This window comes from Ictidomys tridecemlineatus, chromosome 5 (genome assembly GCF_052094955.1).
Source record: "Ictidomys tridecemlineatus isolate mIctTri1 chromosome 5, mIctTri1.hap1, whole genome shotgun sequence".
Lineage (NCBI taxonomy): Eukaryota > Metazoa > Chordata > Mammalia > Rodentia > Sciuridae > Ictidomys > Ictidomys tridecemlineatus.
In genome coordinates this window covers 39193540-39217758 of record NC_135481.1, presented here as the reverse complement: position 1 = coordinate 39217758, position 24219 = coordinate 39193540, and the positions used below count along the sequence as shown (strand labels likewise).

The 24219-nt window shown below is 47.7% G+C and overlaps 1 protein-coding gene and 1 non-coding gene across 3 annotated transcripts; both read left to right on the top strand.

Moving 5' to 3' along the window:
• Positions 1 to 1078: 1078 nt before the first annotated feature.
• Spint1 (serine peptidase inhibitor, Kunitz type 1) lies at positions 1079 to 13541 on the top strand. Of its 2 annotated transcripts, none has more exons than XM_021725810.3 (11): positions 1079 to 1284; positions 1587 to 2144; positions 9133 to 9260; positions 9485 to 9623; positions 9716 to 9886; positions 10058 to 10084; positions 10397 to 10522; positions 10634 to 10684; positions 11609 to 11779; positions 11969 to 12016; positions 12470 to 13541. In XM_021725810.3, the coding sequence occupies exons 2-11, from the start codon at positions 1685 to 1687 to the stop codon at positions 12679 to 12681; spliced, it is 1533 nt and encodes a 510-aa protein (XP_021581485.1). In that variant the 5' UTR covers positions 1079 to 1284; positions 1587 to 1684; the 3' UTR covers positions 12682 to 13541. The 2 variants fall into 2 exon arrangements, with proteins under 2 accessions (XP_021581485.1, XP_005316474.1); XM_005316417.5 differs by having other exon boundaries at positions 1079 to 1377.
• Trnaa-agc (transfer RNA alanine (anticodon AGC)) lies at positions 13445 to 13516 on the top strand. Its single transcript has one exon. It is a non-coding gene; the product is annotated as a tRNA-Ala (tRNA).
• Positions 13542 to 24219: the final 10678 nt, after the last annotated feature.

The window sequence follows — 24219 nt, the reverse complement described above, 5'->3', positions numbered from 1 at the left end:
ACCCCAACGCCCATAATGTGGGCAGTTGGTAAATGTTGTTGTTCATGAAGGAAAATGATCCTTGACTACAAGTCCTACTAGGAAAAGCTGCTCTGTATGAGAAATGGGGAAGAATGTTCCCTTTGGGTCAGGGGTTCCTAAAGATATCTGAATAGATGTGATCTCTTTTTTTGGGGGGAAAAGCATTACTATGACTAATCCTGTTGTGTAGAGAATGGTCTTTTAAGAGTTTTTCACTTAGGAAGGGCAATGAACTTGGCTTCCAGGAGGCCACGGTTTTGTGAAGGACATTAAATCACCTATACTTGTAAACTGGGCCCTTTGAGCTTCCATGGACACTTCACTGGAAAAGAGTGGTCAGCTGCTGACCTGGAACAACCCCTTTGTGGGAGGGTAGAGGAATCTGAGCTTCAGATAAGGGAGCAGCCATGGATGAGGGATGAGAGACCATAAAGAAAAATACAAGTTGAGGAAAGGTCTCAAACGAAAGGGAACCATTGTGGTCAAACGGAGAAGTCTAGACGAGGGGAATCGCCATGGTTTTTCATTCTGGCAGAAAGGATAACTGCCAGGAACTGGCAAGGGTGATGACACTGGAGCAGAAACCCCGGATCCCCGTTATCACAGGTGCAGCCACCCAGCTTCTGGGTTCTCTTCCCGTCAGGAGATGGAAATGATGACCTAGGGGGTTGGCTAAGCAAGATCCGTTTGCATCATCCTTTTCCCCACTTCTTCTCCAGTCCCTACCCAATTGCTTCACAATCTGGGGCTGGTGATGCTGGCTCTGACCTGAAAGGGGGACAAGAGGCAGCCGTCCCAGAGCGCCCGACTTTTGCGACTTTGCCGCAGCGTCCCGAACCTGCGTTGGCCTTCGGAGTTCGGGATGCAGTTCTGGGGCGCTGGGCCCCTCCGGAGGCTGGGCCCTGTGGGGGTCGCCTAGAGCTACCTCGTGGGGACGCGGCTCCCCTCTCCTAGAGCTCTGAAAACCTGGCAGCTCCGGGGGAGGCTGAGGTCCCAGGGCCGCGGGGCTGGCGGAGCTGGCGGGGCCGGAAGTTCGGCTGGGACGCGTGGGTGGGGGTGCACCGGCGTGGGCGGGGCCGGCGACGCAGGAGTTAATGTCCGCTCCGCCCCGGCCGCGCTGACTCAGTTTCACCAGAAACTAGGGGGTGGCGGTGGCAGATCCCGAGAGCACTCGGCACCCCGGCAGAAGCCGCGGCCTGAGCCGCGCAGGAAACCAGGCCCGGATCCTCGGCAGGCCAGGCCCCACCCCGCTCACCTGCCCAGGTAACCGGGGCCCTGGAGCGCGAGGCGGAGGCGGAGGCGGAGCGGGCTCGGAGCATGTTTGGCCGTTTGTTTGGCACCTGTACGTGCGTCCGGGTACGTGAGCTTCTTAACAGTTTGTGTGTCCGTCCTTCGGGCGACCCGGTCACTAGAGTGTGTGTGGGAGGTCGGGCCCGCGTGCCCCTCTTCACTGCGGGGTGTTCCGTGCCCCCGCACCCCGACTTCCTGCCTGCCTGCCCGCCTCCCTCGAAGTCTCCCTCCCAGGCTGATCAGGCGTGCCTCCTCTGTCCCCTCCCTTCTCTCAGGTCACAAGTACCCTCAGAACCCAGAGGCTCGCACTGTGAAGGTGACTCCCCCCGCCCCCCCAACCCCGGGGAAGAGGGCGACGGCCCCTGGGAGGACGATGGCCGGCGCTCGCCTTGCCCAGGCCGGCATCCCTGTGGTCCTTGAGGTGTTGCTTCTGTGCGTGCTGGGTCTCCAGATCACTGAGGCCGGGCTGCCTCCCGCACCCCCTGAGCTGCCGGCGGGAACTGCCTGTCTGAACCTCTTCACTCCGGGGGTTCCTGCCTTCGTGCTGGACACGGAAGCCTCGGTCAGCAACGGGGCCACCTTTCTGGGTTCCCCCACCGTGCGCCGGGGCTGGGATTGCGTGCGCTCCTGTTGCACCACCCAGAATTGCAACCTGGCGCTGGTGGAACTGCAGCCCGACGGCGGCGAGGACGCCATCACCGCCTGCTTCCTCATGAATTGCCTCTACGAGCACAACTTTGTGTGCAAGTTCGCGCGCAGAGAGGGCTTCATCAACTACCTCACTAGAGAGGTTTACCACTCGTACCACGAGCTTCGGACCCAGGGCTTTGGAGGTAAAAAGGAGGAGGCGGAGATGGCGGGCATGGATGGATCTGGAGAGGCTCAAAAGGGAACTAACTATGGTCCCGAGGGAACCAAGAAAGAAGTTAGGGAGGAAAATCCAATTCCACCTGACTCCTCCAGGAGGAACTATAACCAGTGAACAAAAGAAAGATGGTATGAGTGGGGATGGGGGACATTCCAGAGCCCAGGCTCTGGCTCTTGAATTCAGAATGTTCTGGCACCCAAGGGAAGCCTGGCCTTGGGCTGTGTGTATGGGAGAGAAGAGACAACTCTCCAGGCTTCACAACCTCTGACCCTCATAGGCTGAGTCAGATTATTAGGTGTCTGGATGCAGCCTGTGACTAGAAAGGTACCCTGGCCAACCACTGTCCTAGGCACCTTGAGTCCTTGGCAAGTGAGCCTGGCTAGTCTCCTCCACTGGCTGAATGTTGAGCTGATTGACATCTCTGTACACCTGAGAACAGATTGGCCTTTTGTTGATCTGGAGGGGAAAGGCAGACCCCAAGAGACTAAGGAAGAAGCCCTGTCTGGGATTGACTCCAAGAGAAGTGGTGTTGGGGGCACAATAGCCCAGAGGCTCTGGGATGGGGGATGAGGAAGGTTGCTGGGTGAGTCAGCCCAATGGTATGTATATCTGGTAGGGGAAGGATGTCACCTGTTCATGCAGGTGTATGTGTGTGTGTGTGTGTGTGTGTGTGTGTGTGTGTGTGTGTATGTGTGCATGCACTCACCCATGTGAACCAAGCAGGGCTCTCCTTGCTTAGGAAATGGTAGCAGAGCTGTCTGCTCACCTTGTTTACTTCCACGGATAGGGGCAAAATAGGGGTCAAAACTCCTCCTTTTTCCTCCAACTGAGCAGTAGGGAGTGAGATCAAGACTGGTCAAGAACCTTTCCTCCTCATTTTCTTCACCTGCTCTCTGGCCAGGTAGGGCTCCAGGACAAAAGTGGGTCATAAACAGATAACCATTACTGAATTCTGTGCCATTCATCCTGCAGGCCTCATTCTGAAAAGGATGCTGTTGTTAGTCAACTGCTTTTTAGATTTAGCCCCTACCCCACCATAATGTCCATAAATTGTAAACTTAGGACTCACACAGGGAGACTCCAAAAGTCCTGGGCTCTTTTTTCACATGAGACCACCGTTCCAGTAGAAACCTAGCATTCTGACCCAAGATAGCCAACAGATAACAAAAGCAAAGACTGGGGAGTCCAGTGGCCAGGACTGGCTGGGGCTGAGTCAGAGGTGAGCTCGGTGTGGAAAGTAGACAAGGGACTTTCCTCTCCAGCCTTTTCTAGGGCTAGTACCTCTTCCAGGTCTCCCAGTAGCTCTTTTGTGTCTCTGAGGAGAAGTGAGATGGGAATTCTGTGAAATGGGGGTCAATATCTATGGTCTAAGCTGAACTCTGAGGTCCCACTGGGCCAGAACTGGAGCCTGTTCCACAAGGAAGCAATAGATAGTGTAGGTGGCAGTGACTCTAATTGACTGTCAGTGCCCTTCCTGCTCTGACATAGGCCCTATAGGAGGCCCATCAAGGGTCAGAGCCAGATACTCTGAAGTCTGGTCAGGAAGGTGAACTGGATAAGGGTCACCTGGTCTTGGGCGCAGCCTTTCTCATCTGGAAACCCCCAAGGACTGGCCTACTTGGCACAAGGTAGGCTAGAGTGGGGATTTCCTGGGGCATGTAAAAAGTTGGGTAGGACTTGGACTACAAGTGAGCCCCAGGACATTGTAGACTATTTTCAAGGTTCTGCCTTGGAAAGTGGGGGAAGCTGTGTATGTAAAGGGCTCCACTGTTGGCTAAGTCTGGCTGGTAAATTCGAGGCTAGAGCAGACAGAAGCAGCCAAAATAGACTGGGTAGACAGGGCTTCTGAACTTTTTTTTTTCTTTTCCGGTACTGGGAATTGAACCCAAGACTCTCACAAATGCCAGGCAAGTACTCTACCACTGAGTCATATCCCCAGTCCTAAATCTTTGATTTTTATACTTGGTAGAGAAATCCTATTGAAAAGGGTTGATTTGTTTTCTCTTCCCTGCCTGTGGCCAGGCCAGTCCAGTCCAGATTCCTACAGCTGGAGGCCAGGGAGTTTGTCCCTCCTCTCCCCTGCTCCTGCCCTCCCCCATCTTCCCTATGGCAGAGTGGTTTAGGAGGTGGAGTCTGTGTTTCCCTGGAGATGTCCTGGGGCTTGGCAGCTGGGGGAGGGCTAGTTTTATTGCCAGTCTAGCCTTTGGTCTCTTGGGGATGGGAACAAGGGAGTGGTAGGGCAGGGCATCGGCCCTTGGTCCTGGGACCTGGGGCTTAGCAAGTTGTGGGTAGGAATTCTATTCAAGGTCTATTCTATTCAATTCAAGGTCTGGCATCTCTCTCCTTGTCACTTTGACCTAGGGGGCTGGACTTGAGGCCTATAATCTCTTGTCTGCTAGGTAGGCTTCTAAGTAGTCTATTTTCTTTCATTTTCTACAAAATGCAAGGTGGTGGCTCCTCCAGTTCACTGCCCTCTTATTTCATCTCTCAGGCTCTTTTCCTGATCACCACTGAGCCAGGGTTACTTCCAGACACTTTTCTACTCTCTTTTTTCTAAATTCCTTAAATCCAGTATGTTTTCTCAGTTTTGTAGGTATCCATATGTTTGACATGTTTCCCTGTGAAACCTCTTCCCTTCCATCCCTCTGCTGTCTCCATGTGTCCTGGGTCTCTTCTCTGTGACCAATTCTGTGAGCTTCCCCATTGGCTCTGCTTTCTCTGCCTCATTAAGGAAGAATCCTGTGACTTGGCCTTCTACCAGCTGCCCTCATCTCCTAAACTTTTTTTTAATTTTTTTAAACTGGGGATTGGGCCCCAAGGCACTTTACCAGTGAGCTAGATCCCCACTCCAAAAAAAAAAAAAAAAGTTTATTGCTAAGTTGCTAAGGTGGGCCACAAACTTGTGATCCTCCTGGAATTACAGGTGTATTCCACCACACCTGACTTTACCTTTTCTTCTTGCTTTGCACTCACTCTTTTTTGTTGACCTTTATTTTATTTTTTGTTGACCTTTATTTTATTTATTTATATACGGTGCTGAGAATCAAACCCAGGGCCTCACACATGCTAGGCAAGCAGAGCTGAGCCACAACCCCAGCTCATGTACACACTCTTTTTTAAAAAATATTTATTTATTTATGTATCTTTAGTTTTAGGTGGATACATTAGTTTGTTTTTATGTGGTGCTGAGGATTGAACCCAGTGCCTCATGCATGCTAGGCGAGCACTCTACCACCAAGCCACTACCCCACACTCACTCTTATACCTGAAGTGACCCTCTTTAGAGCCTCCATGGAGGGCAGTATCAGAACTGTAGATGCTTGTCATCATTGACACAATTGTACTTGTAGGAATTCATTTTGCTGCTCGATTTACACATGTATACAACAGCTTGACAGACAGTTATTCATTGTAGTATTGTTTATAATAATGAAGAATTGGAAACAATTTCAGTGTCTGTCAACACATCCTTTAATTGAATCCTGTGATGCTGTTGGAATAATAATAAACCCCAAGGCAGCATGGTTAGGAAAGAAGGAAAGAAAGCTGTGAATTAAAATACTATATTCATTACACACAAACTGGTAGATGCCTTTGGTATAAGGAATTTGGGGTGTTAAGGAAAAGAGGCTAATTAATTTTCACCTCCCTTTTTTATTTAATAAACATGTATTATTTAGACTACAAAACAAAAACTCAGGATTTTAAAACAACAAAAATCACACCTCTAAGCAGATGATGACCTATAGCGTGACATTTTGGAGAAGACATGAGCTCTGGAGTTAGTTCAAATCCCAGCTTTGCTATTTAAAAACTGAGCCAGAAGTGCTGGGGATGTGGCTCATTGATAGAGTACTTGCCTAGCATACACAAGACCCCTGGTTTCACTTAAAAAAACAAACAAACTGAGCCATGACCCTGGGCAAGTTATTAACCTCTCAGGTTGGAGTCAACAAGTTCTTCCTTTAAAAAAAAAAAAAAAAAGAGATTCCTTTATTTTTTTAAAAATGGGCCTTTACTTTGTTCATTTATTTATATGTGGTGCTGAGAATTGAACCCAGTGCCTCACACATGCCAGGCAAGTGCTCTACCACTGAGCCACAACCCCAGCTCCTCCATTTTTTTTCCAATATTGAATTCATTTTATTTGGAATAATGAGATTATTCTAGGTAAATGAAAGAACATTTTATGATAGTAAACAAACTTTTCTTCTTTAAAGGTCTAAATAGTAAATATTTTAAGCTTTGTGTGAAATAAGGTCTCTGTTATAACCACTCTGCTGTTGTCATGTGGAAGCATCCTTAGACAATATGTAAGGACAGGGGCAAAGTTGTGCTCCAACTTACAGGCACACTTTTTTTTCCCCAGTGCTAGGAATCTAACCCAGGGTTTCATGCATCCTCAGCAAGCAGTCTGCTACTAAGCTACATCTCAGTAGCCCCACAAATTTTAATGTTATATACTTTTTTTCTTTATCCATTTCAAAATATAACAGATGGTGGGATGAATTTGGCCCACAGGCTACAGTGTGCTGACCCCTGATATAAGTAATTCAGATAGGTACTCAATGTGATGGCAGTCACATTCGCAATGTACCCAGCAAGGCATCAGCTTTGTTGGTAAATACACTTCCTTTCTGTCTCCAGCCCTGGCCTCTGGAAAGCCCACACATATCTGCCACTGCCTCCTGTTTCTGGTGGATCTTTCTTGCCTCAAGTTCAGCTTCTCTGTGAGTGAACACACAGGTTCCCTCTACATCTAGTTTCCCTTCCATGTGTGCCCTGGCTCTTCCTCCTGAGTTCCCAGAGCCTTTCGTGAGAAGCCTGAAGTGTCTGCCCACCAGTTTCTTACATCCTTCTTTCCATTTTCTTGACTGCTTTGTGATTCAGACCCTTCCTGTTGAACTTGCCCTGACCACTGCCCTGGTCCACCTGTCACCCTCCTTGCTGCACAGAACCTTTCCAAATATATGTGTGAACAAGTACTGCCCAGAGCAGGAGCTCTCTGCTGAGTCCTAGCCCCTCCCTTAGGACTCCTGGGCCTCCATCGGGAATCTCAGAGGTCAGCGTCTGGTAATGCAAAAGCCTCCAGGACTTTGCCCCACTGCTCACAGCCAACATCTGTCCCCTTCCTGTATCACCAGTTATTTAATATTTGAATATTACTTCTGTTGTGAACAAACACTCTTGCCTGGCATTCTGCAGCTCTTTGAGGTTTGTGCCAGCCTGGCTGATTTCCTTATTGCCCATTGAACCAGCCTTGCAAATTCCTAGCTCCTCACTCTTGTTTTCTATTGTCATCAGCAACAAAAAAGATTTAAAAATTCTTCTTCCCTTCTCCAGAATGCCTTCCTTCCTCTGGCCTATCTCCCTTCTCACAGTGTCCTCTGCCTTGTCTTGTACATATACTGCTTCATGTTGTTGGATTTTATCTGCCCAACGGGACTATAATTCCTGCCAGACACTTTGTTCATTTCCTAGGGCTGTTGTAACAAATCACTATAAACTGTTTGGCTTAAAACAACAGAAATTTTGGGTTGGAGTTGTGGCTCAGCAGTAAAGCGCTTGCCTAGCATGTGCAAGGCCCTGGGTTCAATCCTCAGCACCACATAAAAATAAATAAAGATATTGTGTCCAACTACAACTAAAAAATAAATATTAAAAAAAAACAACCCAGAAATTTAGGAGTGTGGATGTAGCTTAGTGGTAAAGCCCTTACCTAGCATGCATGAATGCATGAGGTTCTGGGTTCAATCCCCAACACCACATAAAAAATATACAACAACAACAATAAAATGATTTAAAAAAACAAATTTATTTCACAGTTATAGAGGTCAAAAGTCTAAAATCAAGATGTCATCAGAGACACACTGTCTCTGAAGACTTCAGCAGAGAATCCTTCCTTACCTCTTCCAGCTTGTGGTGGCTCCGTGTGTCTTTTGGCTTGTGACTGCCTCACTCCAGTCTCTGTTTGTCTTAACATGGTCTCTTCTTTCATTTTGCCTTCTCTTCTGTTTCTTAAAGGACACTTGTGGAGGGAAGAGGCTGGGCTTGTGGCTCAGCAGTAGAGAGCTTGCCTAGTACGTGTGAGACCCTGGGTTCGATCCTCAGCACCACATAAAAATAAATAAGTAAAATAAAGATATACACTTTAAAAAAGACACTTGTCATTAGATTTGGGGCCTAGCCAACTAATCCAGGATGACCTCATCTGGAAATCTGTAACATACATACTTCTGCAAATGTCCTTTTCCCAAATAAGGTCACATATGTAGGTTTCAGGGGTTTGCAGTGGACATATCTTTTGGGAGCCACCATTTAATGAGTGGGACTCATGCTTTGTTCTTTTCTCTGTCCCCTAGATTTTGATCCTGGATAGAGGAAGCCATAGGCACAGACTAACATTAAGAGTCTGGGACCACTTGTAGAATCTGTCAGAGCTGAACAGACACCTCATTCCCATAGCCACTGACCCTGGGGTTCCAGGGCTTGCTACCTTATTTCCCAGGAACTCTGCTTTAGACCTCTGTCCAGACAGGCTTTTGCATGGTCTAGACTGGCAGAGTAAACATGATAAATTTTAATTACACATTTCCTTTTTTGACTTTAAAAGAAAGTGTTACTTTAACCTTAAAGTGTTACTTTAAAGCAATTAGCACAAGCACCTGCTTATTATAAGGAACAAGCTCATTCCTCCAAGTACATACATACTTCCCAAATGAGGTTAGACAGCACAGGCTGTTCAGTAAGAATCAGAAAGTGGGTTTTACCACATAAAGAATGTCCCTGAATAGAGAACAAGACACTGGTTTTGTTAGCTTTTATCATGTCCCACACAAGCTGCCAAGTTCCAAGTTGATCCAGATATGGCCCATAGTGCCACCGCCCTACTTCCTCCCCAGTAGATACCTGGTCCATTCAGTGAGAGTTGATCTTACTTCACCTTCCTCCAGGGTCCCGGATCCCAAGGGCCTGGGTGGGCATAGACTTGAAGGTGCAGCCCCAGGAACCCCTGGTGCTAAAGGATGTGGAAAACATAGATTGGCATCTACTGCAGGGTGGCACAGACGTCAGGATAGAGGTGAGATACTGGACCGACTTCCTGACCTCCTCCCCCATCAGCCTCCACGGGGCCCCTTCCTAGGGTAACAGGCTAACCAGTGGTTCCTGGTGGTGTGGGGTGGAGAGAAGGTGAGGATGAATTTAGCACCAAGTCCCTAGGAAGTGGGTATGTGGCTGGGAGTTCCTGGGGTAGCCCAGGGGTATTAAGGGGTGTCCAAGCCTGATGACCAGTCCTATGTGTAGAGGAACAATCCGGACCAGGTGGAGCTGTGGGGACTCAAGGAAGGCACCTACCTGTTCCAGTTGACAGTGACTGGCTCAGAACAACCAGAGAATAAGGCCAACGTCACAGTCACTGTGCTATCTGCCAAGCAGACAGAAGGTGAGGGAAGGGTGGGCAGGTGGCACCTGGAGCCTTCTGCCCTATGCTAATGGGTCCCATAGCCTCCCCCTCACAAGCTCTCCTCCCTCTAGATTATTGCCTTGCATCTAACAAGGTGGGCCGCTGCCGGGGTTCCTTCCCCCGCTGGTACTATGACCCCACAGAACAAATCTGCAAGAGATTCACTTATGGAGGTTGCTTAGGCAACAAGAACAACTACCTTCGGGAAGAAGAGTGTATGCTAGCCTGCCGGAATGTGCAAGGTGGGCCTTTGAGAGGCAGCTTTGGGGCTTAACTGACTTTTCACCCAGGGTGGGTGGTCTTTCTTCACCAGTCAGGGAGTGGGCTGTGGGAGTTTCCTGTTCCCCACCTGCAATCATCTCATATCTGCTGGGACCTGACCATGCCTCTCTGACTTCTCCATTTTCCCCCAGGCCCCTCAATGGAAAGGCACCATCCAGGTAGGTGTTGTTACTTTCCCTGTCTCCCTCACCCTGCCAGGTCTTCCTCCATACCCATGACCAATCCAACTTTGCCCAACACATTCCTCCTCTTATAATATGGAAGGATCATAGAACACCCCACCCCTTCCAACCCAACATCTTCCTGTCAGAATCTGCCCAGGTTACATGTATGAGGAGTCGGGTTGGTGGAGAGAGAATAGGCACACATCAGGATATCATGTTGGAGAAGGCCAGGCAGACCATGGACCCTTGGCACCTGTTGTTTGCCTGAGCCTGACCTCACCTCTACCCCATTTTTCCCTGACCCAGTATGTTCTGGCAGCTGCCACTCCACCCAATTTCGCTGCAGTAATGGCTGCTGCATCGACAGCTTCCTGGAGTGTGATGACACCCCAGACTGCCCTGACGGCTCTGATGAGGCCACCTGTGAAAAATGTGAGGCCTGGGGAATGGAAAAGGGGTGGGCAGCAGGCAGGGAGGTCCCAGCAGCTCTGCCCTGTGTCCCCGGGAGACCCTTGTTGAGCCTCTGACTTTTCATCTCTGCAGACACCAGTGGCTTTGATGAGCTCCAGAGTATCCATTTCCTCAGTGACAAAGGTGAGATCCTCCCCAGAACCTCTGGGTCAGGTCAAACGCTGGCACTGCCATCCTCATTCCACCTGGCAGTGCCCGAGGAACCTATTGTATGTGCCAGACTAAGGCCCAAAGCCCTGGAGGGCAGAGGGTTTCTCCTGGGGAGCAGCCTGTTCTCTGGCTGGCTCCTGAGTCCCCTTCTGTGACTATGCTTCCCACACCTCAATGATCACCCATTATCTGAACAGCTTTATAATGTTAGCCATGCCCAATGCAGATCACTTAATCAGTTTCTTTTTTTTTTTTAACTCAGTGTATTAAAAAGGAGTTTCACGTAAATGGAAAGCAACTATAATTTGCTACAAGTTGAAAATTATGATAAATATAATAAACAATGTTAGTGAATATTAGCTGGACATCATTGCTTGCCAAGGCTCAGACTCTGAGAACCATCTTTTTTTTAAATATATATATATTTTGGTTGTAGTTGTGCACAATATGAACATACTGAGTCAGTTGTAGTTGGACACAATACCTTTATTTTATTTCTTTATTTATATGTGGTGCTGAGGATCGAACCCAGCACTGCACACATGCTAGGCGAACGTTCTACCTCTGAGCCACAACCGCAACCCTGAGAACCATCCTCTTTGAGAGCCATTTTCTTTGTTAAAAATGCAAACTACAGTGACAGGAAATTGAAAAATAACTGTGTAAGTCCATGTAGTTTCCCATTATGCCAAAGCTTATTTTCAGGCTTTGCCTTCCTTGTCTCTGGCAAAACTGCAGAAGATCCAGATGTTTCTGGGGCTCCCAGATCCTCACTGAACCACAGTTGCTCTCCCCATGGGGCAAGCAGGAGGTGGTGGACAGAAGCCACGTGGGGCCTGCAGGGTGGTGGCAGGGTTCTCTGTGTGCTCACTGCTTTGCCTGCTCCCCACCCCCCAGGGCACTGTGTGGACCTGCCAGACACAGGACTCTGCCAGGAGAGCATCCCACGCTGGTACTACAACCCTTTCAGTGAACGCTGTGCCCGCTTCACTTATGGTGGTTGTTATGGCAACAAGAACAACTTTGAGGAAGAGCAGCAGTGTCTCGAGTCCTGTCACGGCATCTCCAGTGAGGGGGCTGGTGGGGGTGTATTGGGTGGGATGAAGAAGAAGAGACTTAGCTCTGTCCCAAGGCCTAAGTTGGTCACCCCTCCATCAAGCCATGGGAGAGAATGGCAAAGAGGAGCTGGGGCACTGGGAGCAGCTGAGTCTCAGGGCCCTTAATACTAACTGGTCTCTCTTCCCCATCATGTTGCAGAGAAAGATGTGTTTGGTCTGCGACGGGAAAGCTCCATCTCCAGTGTAGGTAAGCCCTGGTCTGTCCTGATGCCAAGGTGGATGCATAGATATCAACTCAAGGGATCAACTCCACATGATTGGTTGTGGACTCTTAAACCATGTTGAAAAGGATCCTAAGGTTACCTATAGAGACAGACTACTGCGATCAAATAGTGAGGCCCGTCATGGGCAAGGGAGGGAAATTCGGAGTGTGGAAATTCGGAGATGTCTGTAATCAGAGTCCCAGGTCTTTTTCCCAAGCTACCTGTAAATAGAGTAACTTAGAGCCAAGACCTAAGACCTATTGGAACCCATCTGAGCTGCCAGATGCTGCCTTCAGCTTATATGCTGGAGATGTGAGTTGGGTACCGATGTGCTTCCATACCTGGCATCTATTTGACTTGACTCCCTTGGTAGAATGGGGTAAGTGTCATAGCCAGGCAAGGCTTGGGAGCCCCTTTTTCTGCTCCTTCTTCCCCAGGCTCTGTGGAAGTGGCTGTTGCTGTACTCCTGGTCACCTGCATCATCATGGTGATAGCCATCCTGGGTTATTGGTGCTTCAAGAACCAGAGACAGGACTTGCGCAGACATCACCACCTGAATCACCCACCACCCACCCCTGCTAGCTCCACTGTCTCCACCACTGAAGACACAGAGCACCTGGTCTATAATCATACCACCCGACCCCTCTGAGCCTGGGGCTCTTGCCATCTCTCACCAGGCCCTGCTTCCTGCTTACCAAGACAGAGGCCTGGACTGGGGAAAACTTTGGGACAAGACTCCTGCCTGTTTTCCAAGCACATTCTGCCTCAGAAGCCAGGGCTTTAGCTGTCTTGGAAGCCTCTGGGCTCAGGCTAGTTGTTTCTGAGAAAACACAAGGGTCTGAGAGAAGCAAAAAATCCTTGAACCAGGAGTATTGTGCATAGAAGGACCTGCCCTGCCTAGGGGTTCAGAGGAAGTTGGAGTTTTGGGTCCTGGTTGAAGCTGCCTGCCCCCACCCCATGGTGCCTGGGATGGTGTCAGAAGCTGGAGGCCCCAGTGTCTTCCACAGCTGCCCTTCCACTACACGGTCCAGAGCTGGAAGGAAGGACTTCTCTATGTAGTTAGTGTTGTAAAGTATTGCTTTTGGGGGCTGGAGGCATAGATCAGTGCTAGAGTGTGTGCTAAATGCTTACCATGCACAAACCCCTGGATTCTATGCCCAGTGTTGGGGAGGGGAAATTTTAAAAAAGCTTTTTGTTTATTTAATGCCCTAGGGGTAGGGGAGAAGACAAATGGAAGGAATGTCTTCCTTTGCCTTCTTTCTTCCTTTTCCCTTGAGGTTGAACTCTGCCCTTGACCAGCCCCTGAATCCCCAGTCCCTAATCCCAGGGCTCTCTGACATCACACCACCAACCCCTCCTCGATTTCCCACAAATCCAATTCACTCACAGTGTGATAAAATGGTTTGTGAGGCTGGGGTGTAGCTCAGTGGTGGAGTGCTTGCCTAGCATGCATGAGGCCCTGGATTCAATCCCCAGCACCTCAAAAAATAAAATTTTTAAATAAAATCATTTGTTTTGCACAGTTTCTGCCTCTGTTCTGCGGGCAAGAGAGGGATACCAGATTGCTAGGGGTAGATGTGACCGCCCAGTCCAACTGGTTCAGACTTTGGCCATCCTGTTTAGCAGGTTTTCCCACCTCTCCCGAAACTGCTCTGGCCCCAGGGTGGAGAGAAGTGCCAAATTTGACCACCAGAGGGGAGGGGTGAGGGCCATGCGAGTAGGGGGCACCTGGAGGCCAAGGCCCTGCTGTGTAGTATGATTTCTGGTGGAGCTTCTCACTGGGGCGAGTCTTAACCCACTGTGTACTGGGGGATTTGGAGAGGGGTTGCACAGGCTTCAACCCTGATCCTTCCATCCACCTGATCAGACTTAGGTCTGCCTCCCTGTCCATCCACAGAAGCAAATGCAGCCCTTCCCAAGTTCTGTGCTGCTCAGGAGCCATTAATTGAGTTACCCCACGCCAATCCACTTCTCTGTTTGCTCAAACTATCTCCTGGTAGGGGAGGGAAAAAAGTCACACTTTCAATTAACTCATTTATTTAATAAATCACATTGAGCTCCTATATGCCAGGCACTGACAATCATTAGAAATTTGACATTGTTGAGAGAAGCAGGCGGAAAGCGCTACTGAAGAGCTTTATATTTCATATGCAATTCAGCACAACCTTGTGGTGAAGGTGCTATTACCCCCATTTTACAGGCAAGGAAACTGACAGTGAAGGTTAATTCTGAGGTCCTGGAGTTGGTGTGGGAGGACTGGATCCAAACCCAAAAAAAATATTCCCTAGAGTATAGTCTTCCAGGAGAGGTTGGGGGCTATTGGTAAGCAACTGAAGTGCCATGACATGAATCTACATATGTGAAGTCCTGGGTGTTCAACTCTGAATTTCCACCACTGTGTACATCTCTAAAGAAGCAGCCAAACCAGGAAACAGAACCTTCCTGCACACCAGATGAGCCACCTTTCAATGGTAATGCCTCTTGATTTTTTTGTACCTGTTCTATTCAGTGAGACCACAGGTACCACCTTCCCTTTATCATCCCAGCCTAAGATCAAAACTTCCCACTGCCACACTGGTCCTGCTGGCTGGTACTCTTTGCTCCACACTCCTGGATCTGCCAACAGGACCCTGAGCACAGGGCACCTCTTCTTTTGTTTACCTATCTGTCTTCCTGCTGGTTGTAAGCTCCTGGAGTCACAGATGGCATCTTAGTCATCCCTGGATCTCCAGCACCTCATGTACCCTCTGTGACCTCAGTTAATGGTAGTTATTCAGTGAATGTTGAGTAGATGGCAGGGGTGGGGCTCATTCTCTTTGTTCATTTTCATGGGTGCTGTATTTCCTCTCCTAACCCCATACTTTTCCAGGCCACTGTCCAGACTCAATCTCTCCTCTGGGCCCCCATTATTGTTGGTTCTCTATAAGCAGGGTGATTAATGACTCAAACAATGTCTAGAATACCCAATGATCAACCCAGAGTAAGAACTTAATAAGTGTTTGTTGGCCTGAAGTGAACATACTCTCAGGGAGGGGTAGAGATCAAGTGGAATGATGCTACACAAAGTGCTATCCCTAGTAACAGCTGCTGGGATAATGGTTGCCTGATCTGTCAGCTCTGGCTGGAGGAGGTGGGAGCTTTGCAGAGGTCACTAGGGGGCGCTCTTAGCATTACTGGCCAGTGTGATTTCTTCCTACAAGAGTTTAAGGGAAGGTCAGTCTCAGGCAGGTGGCAGATGTGAAGCAATGGAGGCCAAGCCACAGCCTTGCTCCCCTGGAGCTTACACTCTGGAATGCAGGCAGCACAGATGCAAAGGCTGTGATAATTTGGTTCCCAAACCACTCCTTATCACTTCCTCTGCTTCATCCCCACTCAAATGACATTGCTCATGTTTTTGCACAAGCAGTTCCTTCTATCTCAAATGCCCCTTTGCCCCTGGGAAGTTCCTACTCTATATATGACCCAGCTCAGAAACCTTTCCCTGATTCTCCAGTGAAAGTCCGTTGCTGTCCTCTCCACTTGCTCAAGCTGCATACAGATGAACCATGTAGGCTGGGCACAGTGGCACACGCCTGTAAGTCCAGTGACTGGGGAGGCTGAGACAGTAGGATCATGAGTTCAAAGCCAGCCTCAGCAATGGTGAGGTGCTGGGCAACTCAGTGAGACCCAGTCTCTAATAAAATACAAAATTGGGCTGGGGATGTGGCTCGGTAGTTAAGTGCCCCTGAGTTCAATCCCCAGTACAAAAAAAAAAAAAAAAAATAGATGAGCCATGTTAGTGTGTCTGCATTCATTTGGGTGAGACTCCTCAAAACCTGGATTGGGACTTCTTTACCTCAGTATTCCCAATTCAGACCCTGCTGGTGGATACTAAGTGTCCAATAAATAGATGTTGAAAAGAAACAGAGGCTAGTAAAGCCATGGAGATTAAGAAGGTTGAGAAATGGCTTCATGGAGGGAGTATTAAATAGATGAGCAAAGGTCTTGAAGAGATTTATACACCCATGTTCATAACAGCGTTACTCATAATAGTTAAAATATGGAAGCAACACAAGTGTCTATAGTCATGAACGGACAAGTAAAATAGAATAATATATACAATGGAATATTATTTAGCCTAAAAAAAGGAAGGGAGTTCTGATATATGCTACAACACAAATGAACCTTGAGAATATTATGATAAATGAAATAAACTAGCCACAAAAAGATAAATACTGTATGGTTCCACTCATATTTAGACATATTTTGACTTAGACAAGTTGAAATCATAGAGACAGAAAGTAGAATGGTGGTTTCAGGGGCAGGGGGAGGAGTGGGAAGTGATTGTTTCATGGATAGATTTCACTGTTGCAATATAAAAAGTTCTCTGGAGATGATAGTGATGATATACTTAATGCTACCTAACTAGACACTTAAAATAGTTAAGATAGTAAATTTTATGTTATTATATTTTACTACAATAAAAATAACTTGAAAAAAATGAGATAATAAGGTGCATATGGGTGTGAGTTTGGTAATCTAAGCACAGCAAAACCATAGCAATCAAATAAATGGACAGTGGGAGATACATCTCAGTGGCAGAGTGCTTGCTTAGCATGCATAAGACTCTGGGTTCAAATTCCCAGTACTGAAAAAAAAAATGTCACAGGTATTTTGGGGTGTTTGCGTGTGGTAACAGGAAGATTGAATCCAGGGCCTCATGCACCCTAGGCAAGACTTCTACTATTGAGCCACATTCCCAGCGCTATGGGTCTTGTTTTGTTTGGAAGTGGCAAGCTTCCCAGTGTGTCCCAAAGCCATCAGAAGGAAAGTGAAGAGGTTGGTGGGTAGAGGCCACACTGATGGGCTCTTAGGTATTGAGCAGGGACTTGAGTATTAAAGCCAGACTTTAAGAACTAGAGAGTGGGGGCTGGGGATGTGGCTCAAGCGGTAGCTGCTCGCCTGGCATGCGTGCGGCCCGGGTTTGATCCTCAGCACCACATACCAACAAAGATGTTGTGTCCGCCACTGAAAAATAAATATTAAAATTCTCTCTCTCTCTCTCTCTCTCTCTCTCTCTCTCTCTCTCTCTCTAAAACAAAACAAAACAAAAAAAAAAAACTAGAGAGTGGAGAGCTAAAAAACTAGAGAGTGAGGCCCTGGGTTTGATCCTCAGCACTGCAAAGATAAATAAATTAATTAATTAAATAAAGGTGTTGTGACAATCTCCAACAACAACAACAACAATAAAAAAGGATGGAAAAAGGAAAAAACAAGTAGATAGCGAGCCACATTATCAGAGTTTATACCACAGGACACAGGAGAGTGACAGAGGGAGGAGGCAAGACTAAATCAATTAACCAAGATAACTTGAATGAGGGACACAGAAACTACACAGTATAGGCTAGTCAAAGCCTTTGTACACTGGGTGCCTGCCATGCTCTGACAACACAGTGGTTTAATTTAGAGAGTCAGGAGACGTCATTGTTTAATAAATTTAGAATTTAGAGGCTGGACATGGTGGCGCACACCTGTAATCTCAGTGGCTCAGCAGACTGAGGCAGGAGGATTGCAAATTCAAAACCAGCATCAGCAATTTATCAAGGTCCTAAAGACTTAGCAAGACCCTGTCTCAAAAAATAATCAGGAGCTGGGTGTGGTGGTACACTCCTGTAATCCCAGTGGCTCAGGAGGCTGAGGCAAGAGGATTGAGAGTTCAAAGCCAGCCTCAGCAAAGGCGAGGAGTTAAGCAACTCAGTGAGACCCTGTCTCTAAATAAAATACAAAATAGGGCTGGGGATGCGGCTCAGTGGTTAAGCACTCCTGACTTCAATTCCTGATAATAAATAAATAAACATAAAATTTTAAGCATTTAGAGCCAGGTACAGTGTTACTTGCCTATAATCCTAGGTACTCAGGGGGCTGAGGCAAGAGGATCACAAGTTTAAGGCCAGCCTATACAATTTAGCAAAAACCTGTCTCAGAATAAAATTAAAAGGTCTGGGATGTAGCTCAGTAATTGTCTAGCATGTGTGAGGCCCTGTGTTGCATTTTTTAAAAATATTTTATTTTTTAGTTGTAGTTGAACATAATACCTTTATTTTATTTAATGATTTTTATGTGGTGCTGAGGATCGATCCATCCCAGGGCTTTGCGCATGCTAGGCGAGCGCTCTACCTCTGAGCCACAACCCCAGCCCCCTGTGTTCAATTTCTAATACCAGAGGGAAAAAATCTATATTTCTAGCTTGTTGAAAAAACTTTGAGGGCAGGGGTTCTGGCTCAGAGGTAGAGCGCTTGCTTAGCTTGCATGAGGCACTGTGTTCAATCCTCAGCACGATATAAAAATAAAATAAAGATATTGTATCCTGGGCTGAAGTTGTGGCTCAGCGTTAGAGTACTCGCCTGGCAAGTGTGGGGCACTGGGTTCGATCCTCAGCATCACATAAAAATAAATAAATAAAATGAAGATATTGTGTCCAAATACTATATATATATAGTGTCCACCTATAACTAAAAAATAAATATTGAAAAAAAAATTTTTTGAGGACCTGCCAATCCAGGGCCCACATTCCTGCAGCAATCCAGGCAATGAGTCCGGGGTTCTCTTCAGCCAGGTAGGTACTAAACCATTCACAGTTCTCACCCTGCCTGCCGCTCTCGGGTTCAGTGCTCACCTGGGCGCTCTAGGCATTTAACTTTGGAATGAATCTCCATCATCTTATTCTTTAAAACCCACCCTGCCTTCCCTGTATTGAGGATTTGTCTCCAAAACTTATATATCCTGACAGTTCAAGTAAACAATGACAAAACTGCTTTTTTTCCTCCCAAACCCATCCCTGCCCACTTAAACAAACAGCCTTGAATGAGGAGTGGTTTGCCCTATTGCTCAAGACTACTTCTCTCCCCACCCTACCACAAAAAGGATAAAGCCTAGGAAGGCACTTTTAAGCTTCTGTAGAGAGAGGGGATTGTGGTCAATGGTCTCACCTGGAAGCCTAGCTTCAGCCCAGGGAGATCCTAATCCCTCTCACCAGAGCTTGCCTCTCCTTCCCACCTGCAGCAGCTCCTGGGGGTTGTATCAACAGAGCCCAGAACCAGAGATCAGAATGAAAAGGAAATAAAGAGGTCCCTTGTCTTCTAGTTTAAAGGGGAGGGGGGTAATATGTTTAGAAAAACAAATACTGGGGCCGGGGCTGGGGCTCCACTGAGAGCACTTGCCTAGCACATGTGGGGCCCTGGGTTCACTCCCAAGCACCACGTAAAAATAAATAAATAAAATGAAGTTATTGTGTCCAACTACAACTAAAATAAATAAATATATACAATACATATATACATATAGAATAAATATATAAGGGAGAAAGAAATCATTAAATCAGGAACTCTTTACTGGTATAGAGACAGGAGGGTTGGAAAAGAAGATGGAAACCTGGAGAAGGAAGCCACTGCAAGATTTGGTGACTCTGGGCTCTGCAGAGTCCTAGTCCTCATTGGCTGTGAGGCAATGCCAGCAACAAAAACAGGGACAAGGGCTGGGGTTGTGGCTCAGTGTTGGAGAGCTTGCCTAGCATGTGTGAGGCACTGGGTTGGATTCTCAGCACCGCATATAAATAAGTAAAGTCCATTGGCAACTAAAAAACAGAGAAAAGAAAAATATATAGGGCTGGGGATGTGGCTCAAGCGGTAGCGCGCTCGCCTGGCATGCGTGCGGCCCGGGTTCGATCCTCAGCACCACATACCAACAAAGATGTTGTGTCCGCCGAGAACTAAAAAATAAATATTAAAAAAAAAATTCTCTCTCTCTCCTCTCTCACTCTCTCTTTTAAAAAAAAAAGAAAGAAAAGAAAAATATATATTTATATCAGGAACAAGTAGAGGAGGGGCAGTTTCGGGAGAACCAGATATCAGATGGAGACTGGTTTCATTGATTTTACTGTCATTACTTAGTTGTTTGCTTATGCTTGACTTACAGGAGAGGAACTTAAGACAGCTTAACAGGGTCTATAAATTATGAGATAATGTGTTAGGTCGGTGGTGGCAACCCCACTTGATCTGACATAATGTGGGTATAAAACAGGAAAAATATTATTTAAAAAAAGGAGGAACATAAAATAGGGCCAGGAGTTTAAGCACATGTGGATCATATGGGTATCTCTGAGTCTTCTGGCAGCCGGTGCGTCCCCTGAGGCCCCTCACACCCTACAGGTGAGGGGTCTGCACTTGGTGCAGGTGGTGGAGCCCAGGACTTGGGAGGAGGTGGTGTAAGGGTGAAACAGAGAAGTGAACAAGAGATGGCAAGAGAGAAACGTGCACAGATGGACAGGCAAGGGAAGAGAACAGAAGAGGACACAGAGGAGGAGTGGCTAGAGGGCAGCAGGAGACTGAGAAGGAAAGAAGGTCAAAGGCTAGGAAAAAGAGGCTTCGAAGCCTGCCTCGCTGGGATAAGATGGTTGCTGACCCTTATGGATGGTTGACAGAGCAGTGTTGGCGGAGAGGCCAAACGGAGCAGGAACAGGGAGTGGAGTCAGGAGGGGGTTGTCTTGGGTGTGGTGGGGAAGGTTAGAGGAGTCTTTGCCCTGGAGAGGTTGAGGAGAGGCCTGGGCTGGGCATTAGGTTGAAAGTGGGAGAAGCCTAAGGCAGAGGGAGAACCAAGCTCTGGGGGAGTAAACAGGTTACATTGTTGACCCATAACTCACTGGGGATTCTCTTCCCAAGGGGTCTTCTCTGACCCACTGGCTCTCTTCTGAATGATGCCTTTTGCAACCATTTTATGATCTTGGGTTAACCAGGTTACTCTTGATCAGTTTGTGGCCCCAAAAAGTAGTTGATGGTAATCTATTAAAATATAAAGAAACTAGACTAAATGACAAGATCCTTTCTATCCCAAAACAGCGATGCTGGCCTCCAGTTCCAGGCTCTAAGGAGCCCTCAGTCCAGTGCGGGAGGCCAACCTTATGGGTGACTGAGTTACACTCCCCAGCTGGGTGCTGAGGCGCTCAGTCACAGAAATGGGTGTGTCTTGCTACAGCACCATGGATGAAGCTATGCTCATCTGTTCCTTTGTAATATAACCCCTTGCCCCATTTAGGATAGAATCTTCCATGGAAATGCCTTGTGTCCCCTCCTCTTACTGTGCCCCTGGGTGTGGCCTACCCAGATGTCAGTCAACCTGCTGACAGTGGACATCATGAAAATAGACTCAGCCCCTGAAATCTGACCCCTTGCCTCATTTGAATAGCTTCTCCTCAATAAAAGGGGTCAGCGTGTGCTCTTGCTCTCTCTCTTTCTGCGGACCCTTAAGGCCAGAGGAGCCGTTACAGCAAAACCAAAGAAAAAGGTATTTGTGTCTCTTGTGTGGTTATTTTGTGCATCCCAGTTAGCCCAGTTTAACTAGAGTGACCCCTGAGCCTTTTAGTCCCGAGAACAGAAACCCGGCAGTCCAGAACTGGGGAGGCTGTCAGAGCTGAGGAGTTGAGGCGCAGAGGCGGGCAGTGACTGGCCCAAGATCACACAGCCAGAAGTTGGGGATGTGGCCAAGTCAGGAAGTCAGCATTCCATCACCCCAAACTCTAATGTGATACAATTCTCATCCTCTCCAGACAACTGGGTGTTTGGCTTTGATTTTCTGTCCTTTTTCTGGAAGTGGGACAAAGAAGCCACGAGCCAAGAAGCTGTCAGGGCTGGTCCCAAGCCCAAGGAGGCAGGGAACTAAAGGTCCACACCCAGGTAAACACAGACCAGCACTGATACCTCTCACTTGGCACTCAATAGCTTCCTCCAAATCGGTTCCTGGCTATTATCTTGCTTATCCCTGCAGGTCCCCTGGGAGCCAGGGAGGGGCAGAGTATTAGCCCCACTTCACGACTGGGAGAAACTCAAACAAGAAGGAAGGCAGTAATTTGCCCAAAGTCACCCAGCCAGTCGGGATGGGGCCAGAATGAGAGGCTTTCTCAGTCCCCATGGGAAAGGGGGTCAGCAGAGCACATGGCCCATTGGCCAGGGTCGGTGGTGGAAATGGACACAGTCTCAGGAATCGAGTTCCCTGTTTCAAAGAGAGCAATCTTACCATCCCTGGCGGGAGACCTACAGAGGCCATCGGCTGGCTAGTGCAGGGGACTGGAGAGGAAGACAGGCAGGAGCAGCATATGACAACAGAGAATACAGGTCTGAGGAAGGAAGCACTCACGAGTGAAGGGCGATTACAGAGGGACCCAGGTTATCACCAGAGCTCCCAGGCAATCTGACAATGAATTCCATGGTCATCAGCTACAGACCCATCCTTTAGCCCCAGTTAGAGAAGAAAGTCCTGAGAATGTTCCACCAGCACAGGGGCTTGCTCAGTGCTGACATCCACATGCCCATGACAACTTGGTCTGTGCCAGAAATCTAGCTCCCCAACTCTAAAAGATCCATTTCTGGGAGCAACACCCTCCAGCCCCTGAATGGAACCCTGAGAAGAGGCCTGGACCCAGGGTCAGGGAATTCAGGACCAAGGCTTCAACTTGGTCTGTTGCCCTATCCTTCATTTGAAAACCGGAGCTAATAAAAGCCATTTGGCCTATCTTTTAGTTCAGCTGTAAGTATAGAAGCCAATAATGAAGGACACGACTGCCTATGCATTGCTGCATACAGGTGCAGAAAACAGCAATGCCCAAACCCAGGAAGTCAATCCCCACTGTTACCACAGCGTGACTCATGCAGCCCCTCAGCTGGGATCCGCTCACTGGGATCTGGCCCACTGCCAAAGAGGGCCCTGCCAGCACAGCCATGCTAGGACTGGGGGTTTCCTGGCAGCAGAGACACAGTGGGCAGGTCTGACCTGTGCGAGCTCAGAGCTGTGGTTACCGCCTGGGGCCAGGGCTGGTTGCAAAAGGGGCTGGTGCTTCTGACGCAGTCTGCTCTCGGTCTCACTCACTCTCAAGCTGGTTCCCAAGAGAATGGGAAGCTCAGGGAGGGTGCGTCACCTCAGCCCTGGGCACCACTCAGCTCCCATGAGGAAAGCAAGGACACAGCTCATTCAGGGGTGCATGCACTCAGGTCACCCAAGTCCTGGCCCAGTATGCCTAGTTAGCCCAAAAATGAATGTAGAAACCCACCTCCAAACAGACCTGCATGGAACTGAGCATAAGCATACGCAGCCACATAGACATACAGCCCCAAGAAAGCAGGCCCACCTTAGATGGTCACATACAGGCATAGAGACCAATGTGCACTCCAAGATTCACAAATACAGTTGTGTATAATACACACCTTATTTTTGCAGTACTGGGAATTGAACTAGGCAAGCACTCAATCACTGAGCTACATCCCCAGCCCTTTAACAAAGGGCTCGCACAGGTCCTAAAGCCAGGCCTGATATGAACACACACACATATGTATATTTTGCATAAAGATAAAACATCTGCATTTACATACACATACAGATGTGCACATGTATGGAATTATTCAGAGTTTTGCACAAAGACAACACTCTAAATACACAAAAGCAAAATCAGGGACACCAAGAAAGGTGCATGAACACAAATATATACACACTTTGTCATCATTTAGTATTTATTGAACACCCACAATCTGCTAATCATGCTCCAACAGAAAAAGACACCCCCCCACAGTCACACACACACACACACACACACACACACACACACACACAGAAACCCAAGTTCCTTGTAAGATCCACTGGGGATTATACTTGGATCTAGTCATCAACCCAAAGACAGAACATTTATAATAGAAAAAAAAAAGTTCATGGAAATTTAAAAGATTAGGATGAAACAATAAGCAAATATACACAGTTATAGCCTCATAGTTAGAGTTGATAACATGAAAAAACACTGTTAAAATCCTAAATGCCTACAATCCAGCAACTTGGAAGGCTGAGGCAGGAGGATTCCACACTTAAGGCCAGCCTTAGCAACTTAGCAAGACCCTGTCTCAGAATAAAAAAATTCAAAGGGCTGGAGATACAGCTCAGTGGTAGAGCATTTCTGGGTTCAATCCCCAATACTGGGGGGAAAAAATCCAATGTCTTAAAGCTATAACTTCTTTCTTAAGCAGAAACTGAGATTCAAAGAATTTGACTGTAGTGAGACATAATACAAATACATTTTGTCCCCTTAAAAATATCCTAAATGGCTGGATGTGTTGGTTCACACCTGTAATCCCAGTGGCTCGGGAGGCTGAGGCACAAGGATTGTAAATTCAAA